The following is a 20,217-nucleotide window of genomic DNA, read 5'->3' on the forward strand; positions in this document are numbered from 1 at the left end:
AATAACTTACCATCACTCCTAGAGGCCCTGGATAGCATCCTTGCTAGATGCAGCTTGACTAATGAAGTCAAATCAGAGGTCACTGGTCTCAGGAGTTATTTTACATCTTTTAAAGCCATTGTTCTCCTGACTGTCTGGAAAAAAATACTGCAGTCCATTGAAGACAGAAACATAATTCTGCAGTCAGGAAAAATTACACTAGATGTAGAAGCAGCCAATATAGAGGCATTGAAGGAAGAAATGCAGGTCTTTCGTGACTCATGGGACAACTTCCTTGCAGAGGCTTCCCTCATCGCAGAAGCTATGGATGTTCCCATTGGATTTCCAGTCAGCCACAAGCGAAAGAGAAAGCGTTTTGCAGATGAGAGCCAGAGGTCAGAAGAAGAGGGAAACCAACAGGAGACAGAATCAAATCTGTTTCGCAACAGTGTTTTCTATGTGGCATTAGATAACATCCTCTGTGCCTTGGACACCCGCTTTCAATCCATTGCAAGTATTTGTGAGGAATTTGCTGCAATACTGAAAATCAAAGATTTAAAAGATGATCAGATTCACTCAGTTTGCCATTCATTAACAAGCAAATACAAACAGGATCTTAGTGCTAATTTTGAAACTGAAGTGCAACATTTGAGGTCTGTTTATAGTGCCACATTTTCAGACTGCCACTCTCCCCTTGAACTGCTGAATTCCATCCATAAACTTCAGCTACAGAGCATTTTTGGTGAAGTATGTGTTGCCATCCGAATCTTCTGTACATTACCTGTGACTGTTGCAGGTGGAGAGAGGGCGTTTAGCAAACTGAAAATAGTCAAGAACTATCTCAGATCCACAGCAAGCCAAGAGAGGCTAAATAGCCTTGCTAGACTTTCAATTGAAAGTCAGCTAAGCCGACAATTGGACTTTAAAGACCTCATCAGCGAATTTGCCAACAAAAAGGCCCGGCGTTGGGCTTTCTGATGAGACTTACAGCGAACAAACTATTATTTACTACAATTTAAACTTTCAGTGGGATTAGATGAGGATTGTTGTTGTTTTTGATATTTGTTTTACAACGTATTCTATGTTCTCGTTGTTTTACTTGCACATTTAAGTTAATTGTTACATATTTACCTGTGGACTACCTTGAGCCAGGACACTGTTTTTCCTTTTATATCAAATTATTTCATAAGCATATCAGTGCTTGATTGTTGAATACAATAAAATACCCACTACCTATTTGTTGAGTGGTTAATTGAAAATATATTTGCAATCAGAAGTGTAATAACATGTTTCAAATCAATAAAATGAGAATAAGACAACTAATAATACATAATTTACATAATAATACTCTGACTTGTTAAGTTGTTAATCTTAAAAAAGGAAACAAATTGGGTGTATTACACCAGGCACCGTCAAGAACACTGAAAAACAATACAATTGAAGGTGGCAAGGAATAGGGTAGAGGGGCCCACACCGATATTCTTTCAGGGGGCCCAGAATTCCTAGCAACTGCCCTGGTCACCATGAGATTGTGCCGATGTTTTACCTGTTTGAACAATGTTTTTATTTTTCATCTTAAGCTGCTGCAAAGTGCGCTTCTCCCCCGCGGGGTTGCACTTAAATGAAATAAACTAATAGGCTCCCACTCAAGCAGTTCCCGCCCTCTCTTTTGCTGCAGCAGCGGTGTAAACCTGCTCAAACTCACCGTATGAGCGCATTCATATTTCCAATTCCAGTTGTAGCTTAGCCCTTCGCTTCCCCTTGCCATGGTGACATGTCGAATCAGGGCTCCAGTGATGCTGTCTTTTTTTACTTGTGGTGCACGCGCTTAACTCCAGGTCAAACTACTCTGAGTGGATCAACCTAACGCAAATCTGCTGTTCTGGAGCCAAAAACTCAGAGTTTCCTATCTCAGAGTAGATCAACTCAGAGTTCAGGGTTAAACTCAGAGTTTTCTGAACCTGCTTTGTGAAACAGGCCCCTGGACTTCACGTTTCTACAACATAAAATCTAGTTTTTGTTTTCTTTGTGTTCTCTGTGGCATAGTACAGACACTACTGCTCTCAGAGGTTGTAAACAATATGTTGTTGAAAGCTGATTCAGGTGAGTGCTCAGTGTTAATGCTGTTAGACTTAAGTGCAATATTTGATACTGGACAGCATAGTATCCACACTCACAGACCAAAGCAGTGCACCAGGGGCTGATCCTTTTCCTGTTTGACTAGGAGGATGTTTTTTTACTATCTGTAGCTGGATTTTTCACACATTTCTGATATTGTTGTCCTTTGACGGCTATTTTCACAGAGATATAATAACAGGCACATATTGGGCCTTCAGGAGAGCAGCTATGATACACCATAACAGTATAAAGTTGATTTTTAAAGTTGAGATGTAAATTTGCACAAGTTAAGACTGAATTATAGGTACAGTTACTAAAGTCATATTAGGTGTTTTAGGGTGCCTGGATGATGCAGCAGAAATATGGCCTTATCATACAGAGTCAGTAGTGTTAGTGGATGTCTCCCAAAGTGCAGAAAGAATTGGGAAGTTGACCAGATTACCTTTTACAGCTGTTATATCAACGCGTTCTCACCCGAACTCATCAAATATGGCAGCCTGATCAGTGGCCTACAGCGTCAAATATGATGCTCCATGTAACCCTCTAGGGTCAGTTTTGTACATGCAGAGCTGCCTCTAGTGGTTGTAGTAATAATAAGGAGGATGTCAGGTGTGATAGTATAACCCTGACCCTAACTCAGGACATTGACCGTTCTCGTAGTCTGGCTAGATGTTCAGTGATGGAATAAAGCTTTACATGTACCCCCTATCAGAATGATAAGCCGCTGTAGACAGACCAGTACTTACAGAGCACCGTGGAGATAGGTCTGGCAATGCGGGACTACTTTAGGTGAAAACCAGAAGTCAACATTCCCCTGTTTTAACTAACATCCTCAATTTAAGTACCTTACTAAAGTTAAACCTGAACCAAAGTACGATGTTTTAATTCACAGCATTAGCCATGTGTTGAAGTGTATTTGAGTACCCTGCACGTTGAAAGTGTGGCTCTGTCTACATCCTGTTACTGTCCATTGAAGCTATAGTCTAAGCAAATAGTTATTATGTGCTTCAATAACAACTCCGTAATCCACCTTCTTCATTTTTTACCCTTTACTAAAGGTGTTCTCCTGATGTCAAACAAATTGGCAACAAAACATTTACATGGAAAAATGAATCAGCAGACGTTAAAAAAACGAGTGTGCTTTCCAGGCTCCATAGTTTCAACTAAAAACAATAGCATGTGCACAGGTAGCCTGATTCACTTAACCAATAGGAAGCCGGGCCTGGCTGCAGCCACATTTGGTTCTGATTAAGCACACTGTAGTTATACTAGTTATGTAGTTATACTACTATACTAGATGCTCATCTTTAGCAAATCAAGTACACAAAATGTTAATTCCACAGTTATCTCCAAATGGTTCTTACACTCATTAAAATGATTGATCATGAAACCCATTACAGGTTTATTTTAAAAAGCACTATACAAAACAAAGGTTTTTCTAATTGTTTTTATCCTTTTAAGATTTTTGAAATGTTGTGTGTTTGTTCATCATTCTGAATAATATAAGCAATATTTACTCTTTTAAACATGTATGTTTCCATCTGCAAATTTGTATATTAACACATCGTGTTGTTCCCAGGTTTCAAAGCCTTACTGAAGTGCCTGTCTGGAAGGTTCTGCAGTCGGGAGCTGATAGGAATCATGGGGCCCTCTGGGGCCGGGAAGTCCACCTTAATGAACATTCTGGCAGGATACAGGTGAGAGTGCAAAAAGAATTCCATTCCACTTTACAGTTGAGGTGAAAAGGATGTGATCTGGTCCCCAAATTTATGAGAAGTTTTTTTATATCTAGAAAAGCTGGTAAAAGCAGCACAATACTGCGAATTTAGCTTTCATGACTGCATAGGCGGGACATATGGGGAAGCTACTGGACAAAAAAAAGAAATCAACCTTTAACCTCAGGCAGATACATAGGTCTATATTATTGCTGATGTTCATCAAACTGAGATGTCGCGGCAGAAGAATTCCATTAATTCTCTACTCATTTTGCTGTTGTAGCCCAGAAGTAATTAATCAATTAATGATCTTACCTTAATGAAGCAACAGTCGCCGCAGGGCCTTTGTCTGGTATTTGTCAACAATTTGCTCAGGTTTAATTTTCTTAGTAATGTCACTCTCGATGTAGAGAAGCCAAAGAGAGGACAGTCTCTGCTGGGCCATAGCTGTCCTCATCCAGTTGTGGACCCAGCGCGTCACTGAGAATGAATCTCATACGTCGCATCCCAACTGGAAGACACAACGGCAATTTAAGCACTTGTGAGGTTTGGGTAATTCAGTCAAGGCAGTGGCTCTGAGATTTTCCACAGTGACATCACGCAAACTAATTTTCACCATGACCATTTCGGCGTTGGCAAGATCAGCATTGATGGAGAGAGTTGAAGCTTTATCAGTACGGCAGCTCCGTCAGCATCACATTTCAACACAGCATCTACACTTTTGGCTATTTTTTGCTTCCTCTAAGAAGCGTTTGTTACAGGCTCCAACAAGTGTGTCAAAGACAGGATATAAGAGATGTTTAGCCCATTTTTCCTTGGGGCTCTTTGATACGGAGGCCGGTGTCTCAAAGGAGGCACCTGTGGGTGTCTGGACCGAGGCCGGTGTCCGGGGAAAGGTGGCAGTTTTTCCATTGAAAAAATGTCTAATGTTGCTTTTCGCGGGCTGCCTTCTCCCCATTCTGTACGTGAATAGCTAGCTACTAGCGAGGCGAAACCGTTGACCGCTGTCTCTCTGTTAGCTTCTATGCTACGTAGGCTACGTACGGAATGACGCAGGTAGCCTGCGCCTACCAAATAACAACCTTCATATATTCATTTAAAAAGATAAATAAATAATACCTTGAAAGTCTGTGTGTTTATGTTTAGTCTCATCTTAAAATATAAAATGTGAAACGTAAAAAAAATCATGATTTTGTTTGGGGATTTATTTTCCAACAATTTTTGGACAATTTTGGGGAAGCTAAGCTCCCCTATCCTCTTAATAACACCGCCTATGCATGACAGGCATTGATCACATACATGCTTCAATACAGAAACTGGTGTAGAAACCAGAGTTTTTGTATCACGTACATTCAGTCTGTTCTTTCCACTGTAATCTGTCAATCTCATTCAACTGTCCAGTGTGTGTGTGTGTGTGTGTGTGTGTGTGTGTGTGTGTGTGTGTGTGTGTGTGTGTGTGTGTGTGTGTGTGTGTGTGTGTGTGTGTGTGTGTGTGTGTGTGTGTGTGTGTGTGTGTGTGTGTGTGTGTGTGTGTGTGTGTGTGTGTGTCTCCTTCCTGCCTCCCAGGGAAACAGGGATGAAGGGTCAGATCCTGGTAAATGGGAAACCCAGGGACCTGAGGAAATTCAGGAAAATGTCCTGCTACATCATGCAGGAAGACATGCTGCTGCCACACCTCACTGCACGAGAGGCCATGATGGTGAGCTGTTACTGACCTTACTCATAGCACAGCCAGGAACATCATCCTCAAAGTGTGTTTTTATTTTAGAAGCCTTGTGGTAATGATGCTATGATCGTTTGCCTCGTTACCATCCTGATCCTCGCCATCTCCATTGTATTTTACACGCAGATCAGTCTGGTAACGTGCGATGAATGGCGGGTTTAAGTGTGACCCAAAGAGAAGCGACTGTTCAGTGTAAACAACCTGGCGGCTTCCACGGATGAGATGAGCGCAGCTATGGAGCAAGTTTAATCAGAATTAGAGAGTATTCCTTCTCTGAAAGAAGAGCAAAAAACGGCAGTGGAGGCTTTTCTCTGAGGAAAAGATGCTAATTTCCTTTACCGACATGTTGTTTACTTTACTTTTTACGTCATATGCTTCGTTGATCTGATTGGTTGATTTGGCCCGTCTATCACCAAAATAGGTGGTGATAGACGGTGGTGGTTTATCCAATCAGCACCCAGTATTTTCACCCCTTCCCAAAAGATCTCCAAATGAGAGTTCCCAGACGGATATGCAGAGCAAATGCGAATCAATCCATCTGGCGGAGTCAGGTTAACTATCGTTTAAAAATGCTCTCTAAACCCATAATACAAAGGTTTGATTATTATTGTGCCAGCATCCAGCAGGGATGGGCTTCTGACCTGAGACTGCCGCAGTAGCTGTTGTCTTTACATGATTATGATACATGCTGTTCCTCTTTGCTGCAGGTTTCAGCCAACTTAAAGCTGGATGAAACTATGGATGTGAAGAAAAAACTGGTGAGCTAAACAAAAACTAGTTTAACATACACAGCAACAGGTCAAAATAAAGATTCCTCTTGAATACTCAAACCTGACCTTAAACATATTGAGAATTCATTTCTAAAGTTAACCAGACTTGAGGAATGCCCACGTTCAGGTGGCATGCTCAACCCTGTTGAAACACCTATTACCCAGTTAGGATATATAGAGAAAAAAACAAGTATTTTTTAAATTAAATCTGTAAATCAAGAGCTGATAGGACATGTTGACCTTAAATTCTGACATGCAAACGAAAGCTTTCACCAGTTAACACAAAATTACACAACTGACTTTATTAAGGACGTTTTTGTAGTGGATTTATCAGAGGGAAAAATGGCAAATATATAATAGTGTTGCTAGGAACCTCTTCCCTATAATGATTACCATTTAAACTTAATGACATTTACATTTAAAATAGATCAGTGTTGTGTTTCCACTCACCCCCACATGGCCAAAAAATCAACTAAAGCACCTATAAACTGTGCAGTTGGTAGTGAAGTTCTTGATGGAGATTTATGGTATTTATTTTTCTGATATGGCCAAATGGCCATAATATATTTGTGTTGATGTATTATGTTGTTCACTATCAATGACACTGTCAGTTCTAGCTTTCCATTTGCAGACTGACAGGCTGTGAATCTCTCTGACTTTCTCTGTCCAGGTGAATGAGATTCTGACTGCATTAGGGCTCCTTGACTGCGCTCACACTCGAACCAGTTTACTGTCTGGTGGTCAGTGTAAACGGCTGGCTATCGCCCTCGAACTGGTCAACAACCCTCCAGTCATGTTCTTTGATGAGCCCACCAGGTGAGACACACAAATGCTGATGAGCTTATGATGGTTATATGTAGAAAAAATATTTAGAGTGTATGACATTTTAAGTCAATAGGGACTGTGTACGGAAGAGTATTAGGGCAAGGCCTTAAAAAAAATTGAGCAGAAGTGGACATTTCGAGAATGAAGTCGAGAATAAAGAGGAAATGTCGAGAAAAAGTCCAACCTCTGGCTTTTACACATCTATAAAATGCCTGGTGTAAATTAATTGAATTATACTTCAAAATCGATTTTAATAACAGGGAAATGATTTACCTTTTAGCGCGTAAACACAGTGTGATAATAAGTACTAGGACTCTGAAGAGATTGTGCCGAAAATTGGATCGGAATACAATATAAAACGTGTGTGTGTGTGTGTGTGTTTGTGTGTGTGTGTGTGTGTGTGTGTGTGTGTGTGTGTGTGTGTGTGTGTGTGTGTGTGTGTGTGTGTGTGTGTGTGTGTGTGTGTGTGTGTGTATGCGCCCGTGTGTGTATGTGTGTGTGTGTGTGTGTTTGTGGTTGGGTTTTTTTTGTTGCTGTATGTATAGACAATATACTTTGCCAATTACCTGGTAAATGGGCAAATTGTCAATGTGAACATTGGCACTGGATATTTGTATATTTTTGTTCCAGAAAAGCCAAAATGTTGGCTCCCAAAGGCAGTTTCAGTTGATCCACAGCACATCTGGCTGCATATTTATAATGAGTCTTGTGACAGGGGCATATGGTGTGGGAATGACTTTTGAAACCCCAACAATTATACTCTTAATTACAGTGTTACCATCTGGGAAGTAGGAGTAGTTGGCCACTCTGGGACTTTAGCTTTCTTACAAATTAACTCTTGCAGAGAAGAATGAATAAGGCCATCCAAGTTTCTTCCTGACTTAAGTTGTCCTTGACAAGATGGTGCCCTCACTGGTTAGAGATAAAAGGATAATTAAAAATAAACTTGGCTCATATTTGCATTGAATAAGTCAACCTCACCAGCAGCCAGCAGATCAGACAGGGTTTTTTTTGTTTGTTTTTTTACAAATCCTGGTTAACCAAACTTATTTGAGAGAAAAAGCAAAGGTGAATAGCACAGCTATAACCCAAACTATCTGCTCAAACTTTTATCAAACCAACGTCCTTGTTCAGCTTTGACCTACCATACTACACATATGTATTTTGTCCACATTTACCAATGCTACTAGAGATTATTGTTAATGTTACAGTACACAAATGTATTTACTTGATCCAATTAAAATAATAATGTGGCTGAAACTTTGGCCTGTTTATAACCTGTGTTCATCTTAGCTTTGAACTTACAGGCTCACGTACAGGGTCTCAGCGGCTGTCAACACCTGGGAATGTGTTCCCAAAACATCTTAAGGCTAAAAGAAGCTCCGAACTGGCTGATTTAGGAGTGCCCATGTTTTTTTAAATTTCAGCCCTAGTTAGAGGATTATTACATTTTTTTTCTAAGAGTAGTTCACTAAGTGTTTAAGTGCTGAAGGCAGCTCCTAAATCTGTGAAAAGTTCGAAGTAGTCAAAAGGACTCTTAAGTCAAGCAAATCACAAAGAACCCTAAAATGGCTGCTGCAGCAATCTGCCTCATGACCGAGTCAGGATTTTAGAAACCTAATGATCGTGGGAAGGCCACATTTATTTGCAGGCATATGTTTTTCCACTCTTCCTTGTGTTTGTTTTCTGAAGTCCTGTCACTAAATTTTCTTCAATAATGTCAATGTCGTGCACAAGTTGGGCAACAAGTAAAAACTGTTGTTTGCATCATCATGGTTATCGAAGTTTGATCAATCCGAGGCTTCTTCCATGGATACCTGCTAATTGTTAACGAGCTGCCAGACATGGAAGAGGCTGACAGTTAGCTGCACATATACATACATATACTGTATATACCGTGTATATATATATATATATAATGAATCAATAAATAATAGTAGCTTGATCCTTACTCATTTACGTCCAAGATGACTTCCCAGCTGCTCATTAATGTCCGTCCTGTGTGTCTCTCTGTTCAGCGGCTTAGACAGTGTGTCATGCTACCAGGTGGTCTCACTAATGCGCTCTCTGGCGCTGGGAGGACGGACCATCATCTGCACCATTCACCAACCCAGTGCCAAACTGTTTGAGATGTTTGACAAGGTACAAGCCAGTCAATCCATGAGTAAATGGACATTCTAGTTTCAATTTATTTCATGAGAAACTGTGGTACATGCCAATACTGTAGCATTTTACACACATTTGACTCTGTCATTTAAAACTTTATGAATGCTCATTCACTTATAACCTTGAATAATTTTTTCCTCCACAGCTTTACATCCTCAGCCAGGGACAGTGTATCTACAAAGGCTCCGTCCCGTACCTCATCCCCTATCTGAAGACCCTGGGCCTTTATTGTCCTACCTACCACAACCCTGCAGACTTCAGTATGTGCACTTGGCAATTACTCATATATTTACTACACTTTGCTGAGAATGACCTGAAACATTTGGAATTCCTTCATTCTCTTTGTGTCTCTCTGCCTCTCGTTCAGTCATTGAAGTGGCATCAGGAGAATATGGAGACTTGAACCCAGTGCTGTTTGAGGCAGTCCAAGGTGGAATGTGTGCATTAGAGGAGAAGAAGAACCAGTGTGATAGCAATGGCCAATCAGTCTGTGCAACAAAGTGCCCAATGGTGTGTAGTGGATGATGTGCTGCTGTACTGCAGTCAAGGCTGGATTACCATCTGGGCAAAGCGGGCAGCTGTCCAGGGGCCTCAGGGCGTTGGTATAGAGCCCTTGCAGGTTCACTGTGTGGCAGTTATTTTGTGCTAAATTGATCATTGCAAACATGTTTGGTATTACTACTAGAACACTATATAAACTGAAAAGATTACTGCCTAAGGAGATGATGATTATTACGTTAATTTTGTCAAATGCAGTTTTTATCCTTTTTTCATTTTTAGCTGATATTATAAACAGAATACATGTTCATTAAAAAATAGTTTAACATTAGGAGGTATGCTCATTCACTTTCTTTCCGAACAGTTAGACTACCCCGCTCATGTCTGCATGCTATATATATATATATATATATATATATATATATATATATATATATATATATATATATATATATGAATCTAGAGCCAACTGCTGGTTAGCTTAGCTTCGTATAATGACTGAGGGAAACAGCTAGCCTGGCTCTGTATGAAGGTTCAACAATACCCACGTACCAGCACCTTTAAAGTGAACTAGTTAGTATGTATTATCTTGTTTGTTTAATGCGTACAAGAACTGAAGTATAAAAAAGGACTTCAGGTGTAGCGCTCTTGGTTAAATCATCAGTACAAAAGATGAATAACTTAATTAAAAAATATCTGGCTCTGTTATGGTGGTTGAAATCTAAAGATGACATTAAAGACAGTACAATCCTCAGCTGAAATGGATTCATCTTTGTAGCTGCTGCCACGTGATCACACTCAGATAAGCGGCTGAAGATGTCAATGTATTTTGTAAAGTCACATTGAGGTTATTGTTAAATATGATTTTTTTAATTGGGAGTACAGAATGGTGAAAACACACACTATGCCAGCGACTTGTCTCACTTCACAACTCTAAACAGGTGCTTGTTGGTGGATTATGTTACCTTTGGACAAAGCCAAGCACGTTTTTCCACCATTTATGGTCTTTGTGCTGAGCTAAGATAACTGTCTCCTGTAGCTTATCACAGTACACACATTAGAGTGCTATCTTGTTATCAGTCAAGAAGTAGTCAATAAGCGTTATTTCCCAAAATGTCAATTTATTTCTTTGAAATAAATGTATTTTTACAAATTATTAGCTGCTTTCTGGGGCAACATTTTGGCCCACCAGTCTGTTAATCCGGCCCTGACAGCAGAAAGTTGTGTTGTGCTGCACTTTTGTGATTACAGTCCTTTTTCAATGTTATGGGATCATCTGCTTCCATCTTCCCCAGGATGCTGGACACATAGAGAGCCATACATTTGCCACAAGCACACTCACACAGTTCTGTATCCTCTTCAAGAGAACCTTCATTACCATATGTCGAGACCAGGTGGGTGACAACATTTTTCAATATTATAGCTGTGCACTGGTTCTTAACACATAAAAAAGTCCTGCCCTATCTACTAGATTAAGTCCCTCAGACATTATTTTTTCTGCTTCTGTTCTGTTCTCAGGTTTTGACCCACCTCCGACTGATCTCCCACATTGCCATAGGTGTGTTAATAGGCTTGCTCTATCTGAACATCGGCAACGATGCCAGCAAGGTCTTTAACAACACCGGGTTCCTTTTCTTCTCTATGCTCTTCCTCATGTTTGGAGCGCTCATGCCAACCGTGTTAACCTGTGAGTGTGAGAGGGCAGGGAACTGCTTATATGTATACTCTATTTTATATTCATAATGGGCCATAAAGGTCCATTCTCAAAAATTCAAAAAAGTTGGGAATTGACATTGACGGATGAATGTGAATGTTTCCGTGCACCTCCTGTTAGTTCCCCTGGAGATGTCTGTGTTCCTAAGAGAGCATCTTAACTACTGGTACAGCCTGAAAGCCTACTACCTGGCCAAGACCGTGGCTGATATCCCATTCCAGGTGAGCTGACAGTACATAGCACACTGCTGCACTCTCGTGTTAGTTAAAAGTACAATGTGGTTGTAGTGAATTGCAATCTGCAAGCATTTGCAGGGTTTGACCGCTGTTGACTGACAGTTAATTGAGGAGTTCATGCTTAGTTTTTCTGTAAAAAGTGGGAAAGCTTTCTACATTGTTCAGAGGCTGGCTCCAGTAAGACTAAACACATTTTTACCACAAATATACTAATATAATATTGTGTTTCGTGTTCCCTCTGCTCAAGCAAATACGTTTGATTGTGTTTGTTCTATACTTCTTGAAAGGAGTATTTGACATTGATGGAAAATAAAATACATTTACTCATGTACTGTACTTATGTACAACTTTATGGTATTTTTACTTGAGGAATTCTAGTTTATACTACTTTACACTTCTACTCCACAACATTTCAGAATACATTTCATGTATTTGGTCACTTTAGTTACTAGTTACTAATTATAATCCAAGAATATAATATTCTGAAACAGGCTGTTCTGCATAATGAGTACTTTTTCTTTTAGTGCTTTCAATACATTTCGATGCTGAGTATTTTGGCCCTGAGTACTTCTTCCACCACTTTTCTTGTTGCTACACTTAAAGGAACAGTTAGTCCCAACATTATCTAACTCAACAATCATTACTATCAATATGAAGTATGAAAATCTAGATTATTTTACTAGCTCAGTGGCTTCCAAAGGGGGTGCCTCAGCACTCTGGAGTGATTTGAGGGCTGGCCAAGGGTGTTGCAAGATTCATCATGTCATTGTTGCACTTTTAGTTACTTATCACCACATTCACACTATCTGCATTTCATGTTATGTTTTCAAACATCAAAACCAAAGAAAAAAGAAAAAAAATGTCAAAATCACCATACTGTCATCTCACGGTTGTTATAGTTACAGAGCACGCTTTCTGGGTCAAAGGTTTTTCTGGAACTCAGCAGACAGAATAATAGTGACTGTCAGAGCAGCATTGGAAAGATTTGACACAGTAAACTGAGCTGCTGGTACATCGCACCCCTCAGCACAGTATGACCCTGCTGACCTTACACCACACAGGTTTTAGGAGCCTGTGGAAGACTGTGGAATCCATCATTGTGTGATAGTGCTTCCACTGTCGTATTGAGCATTAACAGGTCATTCTCATTCCTAGGGTGTCTAATAATGTGCCAGTAGCCCCAGGCTTTCAACTGTTAATCCGTCCGTGGTGAAATGAGATGTTCGGAAGCAAGGATGTCCAATGCTTCCTGTGCATCACAGTAGTTACTTTATAACTCACTTCTTGTAACCCAAACCCACGGTGATTTCCTAACCTTAACCAAGTGGTTTTGCTGTCTAATCCTAACTATGTAGCTTTATGTGAGTTCACAGCATAAACAACGTGTTCCCCGTGTTTGAAACGGCGACCAGGAGCCTGAGTAGGGCAATGCCAAGTGGTGCCAAAGGATCCTGCCAAAACGTCAGTATCTGACGAGTTGGGATGAGAACGGGTGGTGATCATGTGTGATCTGGCTCTCTCAATTCTGGTATACATGAAGAGGAGACATTTTTTTGGGTTTTAGTTTGTTTGTCATAAAGAAAGAGCCCTGTTGTGCACTGTTCTGCATTAGTGGTAGCCAATAAGAGGGCAGACTCTGTGCAAATTAAGAGAAAAAAGGGAAAAAATGTGTGACAGGGATGTAATAGACAGGTAGCTTGGTAGAGGATTGCCCAGACAATTTGTATTTCTGGTGAGTTTTTATATATTTTGATTTAGTAGTAGCATTGTTGTACCGTCGTAGCAATGACAACTAGCTAGTTGCTAGCAATACATATCTTATCCATGATGCACAATATGACATGTGCAAACACTGTATGCAACTAATGAACAGCTTTTTAAGTGGCACAGAGTGTGATTGGAGTGATTGGCCAGATAGAAAGTGATAGAAACGTATCAACACCACCAAATTCAATTTAGTTCAATTCAATTAAATTCAGTTTTATTTATAGTGCCAAATCATAACAGAAGTTATCTCAGGACACTTTACAGAGTAGGTATAGACCACACTCTATAACTTATTTATGATTTACATAGACCAATGAAAACCTTCCCTATAAGCGGTCAGAACGTCGGACAGAGCCAGTCCACAGGAAATTGTGAGCAGAAATTGTGAGCAAAACCTGTTCACCGTCAGCACCTTGTTGTGGTGACCAAATGCCGCATGGAACTACTGCACATCACAGATATAATGGAGTTGCAGCTGAAAAAGACTTTCTGTGAAAACCCAGCACAACTCTGTGTGTATGTTTGTGTTTGGTGTGTGGTTCAGTTTTCACACGGATATTAGATAAAAATGTTCATTTTTGGGTGAACTGTTCCCTCACTAAATAAAGGTTAATGAAGGTGTTATTTTAGGTGATCTGCCCCATCATGTACTGCAGCATAGTGTACTGGATGACAGAGCAGCCTCCTGAGGCCACCCGCTACCTACTCTTCATAGCCCTGTCCACCTGCACAGCCCTGGTAGCCCAGTCTCTCGGCCTTCTGGTTGGGGCGGCCTCCACCTCACTACAGGTACTGCATGTCTGCATTGTTAAAAGTAGGATTTCTTGGCTCATGCTATACATCTAATATGTCCTCTGCGTATTTATACAGGTAGCCACGTTTGTTGGACCTGTCACAGCTATCCCAGTGCTGCTCTTCTCTGGTTTCTTTGTGAACTTCGACACAATCCCCAAGTATCTGCAGTGGAGCTCCTATGTGTCTTATGTCAGGTGTGTACCAGAATCAGTATTTTTTTTGTTAGCAGTGGGGCATTAGGATGCCTATGTTGGTCGGTTGATCTGGCCAGAGCAGGATATCACATAGAATTCCTATTGATTACAACCTGCGTCTTATTTCCTGTGTACTTGGCCATTCTTTCCATTGTCAGTAATTATTCTACTGTAGATCTGGAAACGCAGCAACTTCACTAGCAATTACTTCTCTCTCAGGATAGCCTGACATATTCAGACTTTTTTCTGGGAAAATGAAGCTCAGTGGTAAAACTAATACTTAAACAGTCCATTGACCAAGTGTGACCTACCGTACCTACTGTAGCAATTTTCCTGTGCAACAAGGGACTACACTCTGAGGACTGGTAGTTCTCAGTTTTACAAACAGGTATACACTTGGAATTATCTTTGCAAATGGGGAAAATATCCAACATTGTTCAAGGGAAGGCTAGAGCAAACTAAATACACACTAGACCAAAATATACCACCAAAAGTTTCAAGTCAGATTCATCCAACCCTCTTAACTGCACAAACCTGTTGTCAATTGCTCGTTTCAGCCTGATGTATGCCACCTGTTTATGCAGAGGTGTGAATTCTTCTTTGCTCATTACTATAATCAGGGCCTCAACATTGCTATATGGCTGAGTTTAGATCTCTAAACTGATATTCAACACAGCACCATGCCCATAGATGGTAAAACACCGACCCTCACGGCCTGAATCCTCCCTGTGCTCCAGATTAGCATCTAGTGTATGTCTCATAGATAGTAGGCTGTACTGCAAGTCATGGTGCAAGTGCTGCTATTTAATTATTTGGTACAGTCGAAGAGCAAACGATCTTGATGGTAACACCACCACACGAAGACCGAGGTCGAGATGACAGAGTTAGCATGCTAATCTAGCCTCCGAGGAGAAGTGAGGTCCAGAGGCTAGCTGTCACTCAAGAGGCCGCGGCCCTAATTATTCATAAACTTTAACCTTTGATTAAATAAAAACTAGCCTGCTGCAAAAGAATTCACCCCCCTCAGTGTTGTCATGGAGATATGACTTACACATACAGACTAGAATGCTTTTTTGTACCTTAAATAGGTTTAATGATGCTGTGAAAACGGCCTGTTTAACATGGGTCTATGAGAAACTGCTCTATTGGGGAAACTGCTCCTAGTGGACACTCGGAGAACTGCATATTTTGGCACTTCCTGATTGGATCAACCAGGAAGTCGCTGTGGTGGGGGCCTTGCAGAAAGGCGGCCTCTGTGCCTCCTAATTAAAAACATAAGGAGTCTGTTGCATGGGAGGTTTATCTTTTTTTTTGAGGCACAGAGTTCTACAGCCTGTTCCACACATTCTGTGAATAAGTGTTGACAGGGAGTGTCAATGCGACACGACAGTCTGGCGCTCACGTAGTTTCACGGTAGACAGGATGGTTTCATTTTCATTTTCTGATGAGACATACTCGTCACTGACTGTAGCTCGCTATGATTGGTTGATCAGCATGTCATTAGCGTGATGCATGTGGCAGACTAGCCAATTGCATTACTTGGCTGAGGAAAAAAAACAACCCTGATGTGTCTGTGCAGAGCATAGAACAGCAGTGGATAGAATGTGCCCTACAGACGATACTACGATATCTCTGTTTTGGCAGATCATCAACACGTTCGGATCCTTCACCATCTAATATCCTCATATCGCCCACCCCTAAGCACAATGATTGGAGATAGAAACAATATCCAAAGATACTCAGATAAGTAGCTTGTAATACTCCTGATATTGTTCTTTTGTATGGATATCGATGATCATGATGACCACAGCAACGCTTGTTACCATGGACGTCACTTTGTTTTGAAAAGTGATGAGAACCCTTTTTCTACATAAAAAACATCACTTCCTGACAAGAAGTAACGTTAGCCTACCTTATGTGATGAGTAAATATTTCACCATGTTGCTGTCCTGTCTCCCTGTAACATTGTTGAATCAGTCATCCAACCATATAATCCATACTTATTTCCTGGTTGTGGGTTTTGTTCTCCAGATAAGTTACGCGATATGTTTTTCCGCACGCTTTGTCCTGTGTCTGGTTCCAAGTTATATTTTGGACCTCATTTCTGATCAGGCTCAAATGTTCATATTGTTGACTCCTTGAACATTGTAGCCTATACAGTAGGAGCTATTAGTCAAGATTAAGAATTGGTAGTTCAAGTTTTGAGCTATTTTGAGATGATATAGTATTTGCAATTATGAATTTGTCTCCCACAGGTATGGCTTTGAAGGAGTTATCCTGTCCATCTACGGGATGAACCGTTCAGAGCTGGAGTGTCCAGGGAAGGTGTGTAAGTTCCAAAAGCCTGAAGAGGTTTTGCAGTTATTGGATGTGGAAGATGCAAAGCTCTACATAGATTTCATTGTCCTGGGCATTTTCTTCATCATTCTACGACTGGCTACCTACTTTGTCCTCCGCTACAAGGTCAAGTCTGAGCGATAGGTTTCACTTGGCTCATCTTCCAAATCTCCCAGACCTGATCTCCTTTTCTGTGCACAGAACACAACCTCTCATCCGGGAATTTGTTGCATTTCATTGTACGCATTGCTGCTAAAAGGACAGAACATAAATTCTGATCTGTTCTACTGCTTACTGCACGGTTTTTGCGCAGTGACTGACGATGCAGAGCACTGAAGAGTCATCTTATAAATCACCATATGCCTGTTTTACCTCAGAGATCAGGACTTCATGCCTGTGCACAAAGCCAGATCAGCAGTGAGGAGGGCAAAGAGACTGAGCCACATTCAGCAGCACATTCTGTACGTGTCATAATTCTGCAAGACAGAAATGTTTTGAGAAAAAGGCGGATATGATCCAGGAGCACTTATTGGAGTGGGCGTGCATGTTTATTCCACACTATCTGCTGCCATTTTGTCAGAACTTTGGTTCACAAGACTACCCCCTTTAAAAAAAAGCAAATACAGAGTATTTACACTGCTTTATTAGTCAAACATTGATTGTGCCTGAAAGAACGAACACTGGAAGAAAGTTTGTTTGAGCTAGTTTTTGTTGTTTGTTTTTTTTGTTGTTGTCATATGACAGAACTTAGGTGGCAGTATGGAGTCCCAAAACATTTCATTCCTGTGTATTAAAATAAAATCGATGTTTGAGCTAGGTTGTTTTTTAACATGTTGATAGTTGTAAATTAAGCTTTATCATGATTGTCTATCGAAATTTGGTATTTTTTGTACTTCCATAATATAAATGAAATCTTTCTAATCTCAGTTAAAATAAGAAGTGTTCAGCCTTAATCATTTTATACTGTATCGTAGTATCTGTAGTATTATTATTATGCATATGCAATTATATAGACCTATTTTAAGTTGTACTCCGGAAGATTTCCATCCATTTAATTGTCTTTTAAGTTCCTATCTATCAAAGAGTGAGTTAAAACAATGGTGATTGATCACATGACCCACTAATGAAAGCACTTGTTGCCTCTTTGCTAAGTATTTCAATATCTGTGTCTGTGGAGACATTCCCTCTCTAGATGTAAATAAGCCGCCATGTTAGTGATGCTGCTGACAGAGAGTCTCTAACTCCTGAGTCAGGCTTGTAGTAAGGACAGAAGTGTAATAGGAACATGTGTGTGTATGAATTTAAGAGGGGAACATATAGGGGATGGACTAGATGTAGAGAGGTGAATGTGTTTCAATAAAGTTTACAAAAGAGCAATCAAAAAATGTCAACACATGACCGTGAACCTGACAAGATGGAGGGTCTGAAAGAACAGGCTCGCCTTCAGTTACATCTTACCACCAAAGAGGGCGCTAGAAACAAGGGATCTCAAATCTTACAGAGTACAACTTTATGCTAAATAGATGAATTACTGTATTCTTTTGTGTCCACGCTACATCCAGTAATGTCATAAGGACACAACATACACATGCAATCATGTCTGGTGCTATGTGAAGTTTTGTGTTTAGTTTGAATGACATGTAAATAAAATGATGCATCTAGACTGCACATTACAAAGATACAGAGCAATTGGAGAACAACCAAAGAAAACATAATGTGATTGGAAGTATGCTCACATTTTATTTACAATGTATTGACAATCTTTCTGTTCTCTTTTGAAACACATTATAGAGAACTTTTCAACTGTACAGCTATATGAAGTGTCTGATATTCCAATAAACAGTTATCTAACTAGTTGATTTAATATCTCAGCTTATTAATGTTCAGTGAATATGCTGTACGACCTGTGGTCAGGAGGTGATTTGTTCTTTTTTTCCCCAAAAATGTCTTATTTGGTTTTTGCAAACAGCTTAACCAATAAGCACAAGAAAAAGTACAATATTTGTACAGTGCATCTGCCTTAAGGTGAAAAAAAAAGACAGACAAGAACAGAAAAACCCAGACATGGATCCCACTATCCCACCCAACAACCCACGTCAGACACGGTCACAATAACCAACCAAGCAGATAGGTAAAGTAAAAAAAAAAAACTACAACTAATAGCAAAAAAATAAATAAGGCAATTTAAGATGGAGAAAACAACAAAAATAAATAAATAAAGAGTGGGTCCCAGGTTTTGTGGAATGCCTCCAAAGATCCCCTCTGTGAAAACCTTAACCTCTCCAACCGGAGACATTATAAAATTTGTCTCCGACAAATAGTTGTCGGTTTCTCAACCGACAACTATTAAGAGTCGGTTGAGAAACATGTTTCCATTTAAGGAGAATGTTACATCTGGCAAACAGGGTGGTAAAGGCCGCGACACGTTGTGTAGTAATTGGAGTAAATTGGAGTAAATATGAGATAACTTTATGTACAATTATTCTAACATGAGCTCTCCAGCTCGCAACTAACAGCTAAACTGAAACTTCCGGGGTATCCTCCCTTAACTAACAGTGTTCGACCTCTTAAGTCACCACAAGAAAGGAGAAAAAATAATGAACTAAAAAGATATACCATATATTCCAGAGCGAACTGTGTAAAGTAAATTAAATTAGCCAGCAGAGGGCGCCAACATGCCTAAATGCAGGCAGACCATGAGAAAGACATGAAAAAAAAAAGTGGGAATTCATTGGGTCAGCACCACACAAACCCACAGTTATCCAGACAACATGACAGTGGCTCTTCTGTGGTGAAATCAACAACCCTCCACAGTCATCAGGTCTCTTCTGTGCGGGAGGATGTTATGAAGGCTTTTGCCTCGGTGACCTTCCTGCCTCCGTCCTTCATCATGATAACCAGCCTGGCAGGGAACAGCAACGCAGGTCTGAAGCACAGGTTATAAAGTTCCTACATCACCTCCAGTTTATACCAGTTTATTACAGCTGATTTTATGGATGTTCTTGATCATTGTTAATCAATTCCATTGCAATTTAGCGGAAATAAGGTGAGAGAAACTGCTTTATGAATGGTTAGGGCAGTGTGCCCATTTAGTTTTCAAAGACAAAAACACCACGTTTTGGGGGTTTTTACGCTTCTGAACCAAAAATGTTCCCAGATTTTGTCTCAGAAATCTGGTCACCTTATCCAAGAAGCTCCAAGTCTCCAGGTGAGATCGGGTTTTTACTTGTATAGAGACTATCCTGCATTCCTGTAGTCACTCTGCATGGGGATGAGAGACGTTTTTGACACGCTTCACAACCAACTGTCCATGCGCCGGTCCATGTTTGGGTGACTTCCCCATTTAATAAACAAAAAGGTGACAACAAAAGCCATGACTT

The 20,217-nt window shown here is 40.3% G+C and overlaps 1 protein-coding gene across 1 annotated transcript in view; it reads left to right on the forward strand.

The window, feature by feature from the left end:
- The window catches only part of LOC310946824 (ATP-binding cassette sub-family G member 4-like), a gene marked incomplete at both ends in the record, with an annotated part of 32,527 nt that extends 15,546 nt beyond the window's left edge, over positions 1 to 16,981 (forward strand). Inside the window, 13 exons of the mRNA XM_083913382.1 lie at positions 3,677 to 3,794; positions 5,379 to 5,511; positions 6,243 to 6,293; positions 6,976 to 7,121; positions 9,149 to 9,272; positions 9,442 to 9,556; positions 9,664 to 9,806; positions 11,090 to 11,188; positions 11,313 to 11,481; positions 11,629 to 11,729; positions 14,142 to 14,300; positions 14,382 to 14,500; positions 16,756 to 16,981. Coding sequence (XP_083769508.1) covers positions 3,677 to 3,794; positions 5,379 to 5,511; positions 6,243 to 6,293; positions 6,976 to 7,121; positions 9,149 to 9,272; positions 9,442 to 9,556; positions 9,664 to 9,806; positions 11,090 to 11,188; positions 11,313 to 11,481; positions 11,629 to 11,729; positions 14,142 to 14,300; positions 14,382 to 14,500; positions 16,756 to 16,981 — 1,703 coding nt within the window. The remainder of the gene's footprint in view (positions 1 to 3,676; positions 3,795 to 5,378; positions 5,512 to 6,242; positions 6,294 to 6,975; positions 7,122 to 9,148; positions 9,273 to 9,441; positions 9,557 to 9,663; positions 9,807 to 11,089; positions 11,189 to 11,312; positions 11,482 to 11,628; positions 11,730 to 14,141; positions 14,301 to 14,381; positions 14,501 to 16,755) is intronic.
- Positions 16,982 to 20,217: the final 3,236 nt, after the last annotated feature.

Source organism: Echiichthys vipera (assembly GCF_963691815.1).
Source record: "Echiichthys vipera genome assembly, chromosome: 5".
Lineage (NCBI taxonomy): Eukaryota > Metazoa > Chordata > Actinopteri > Perciformes > Trachinidae > Echiichthys > Echiichthys vipera.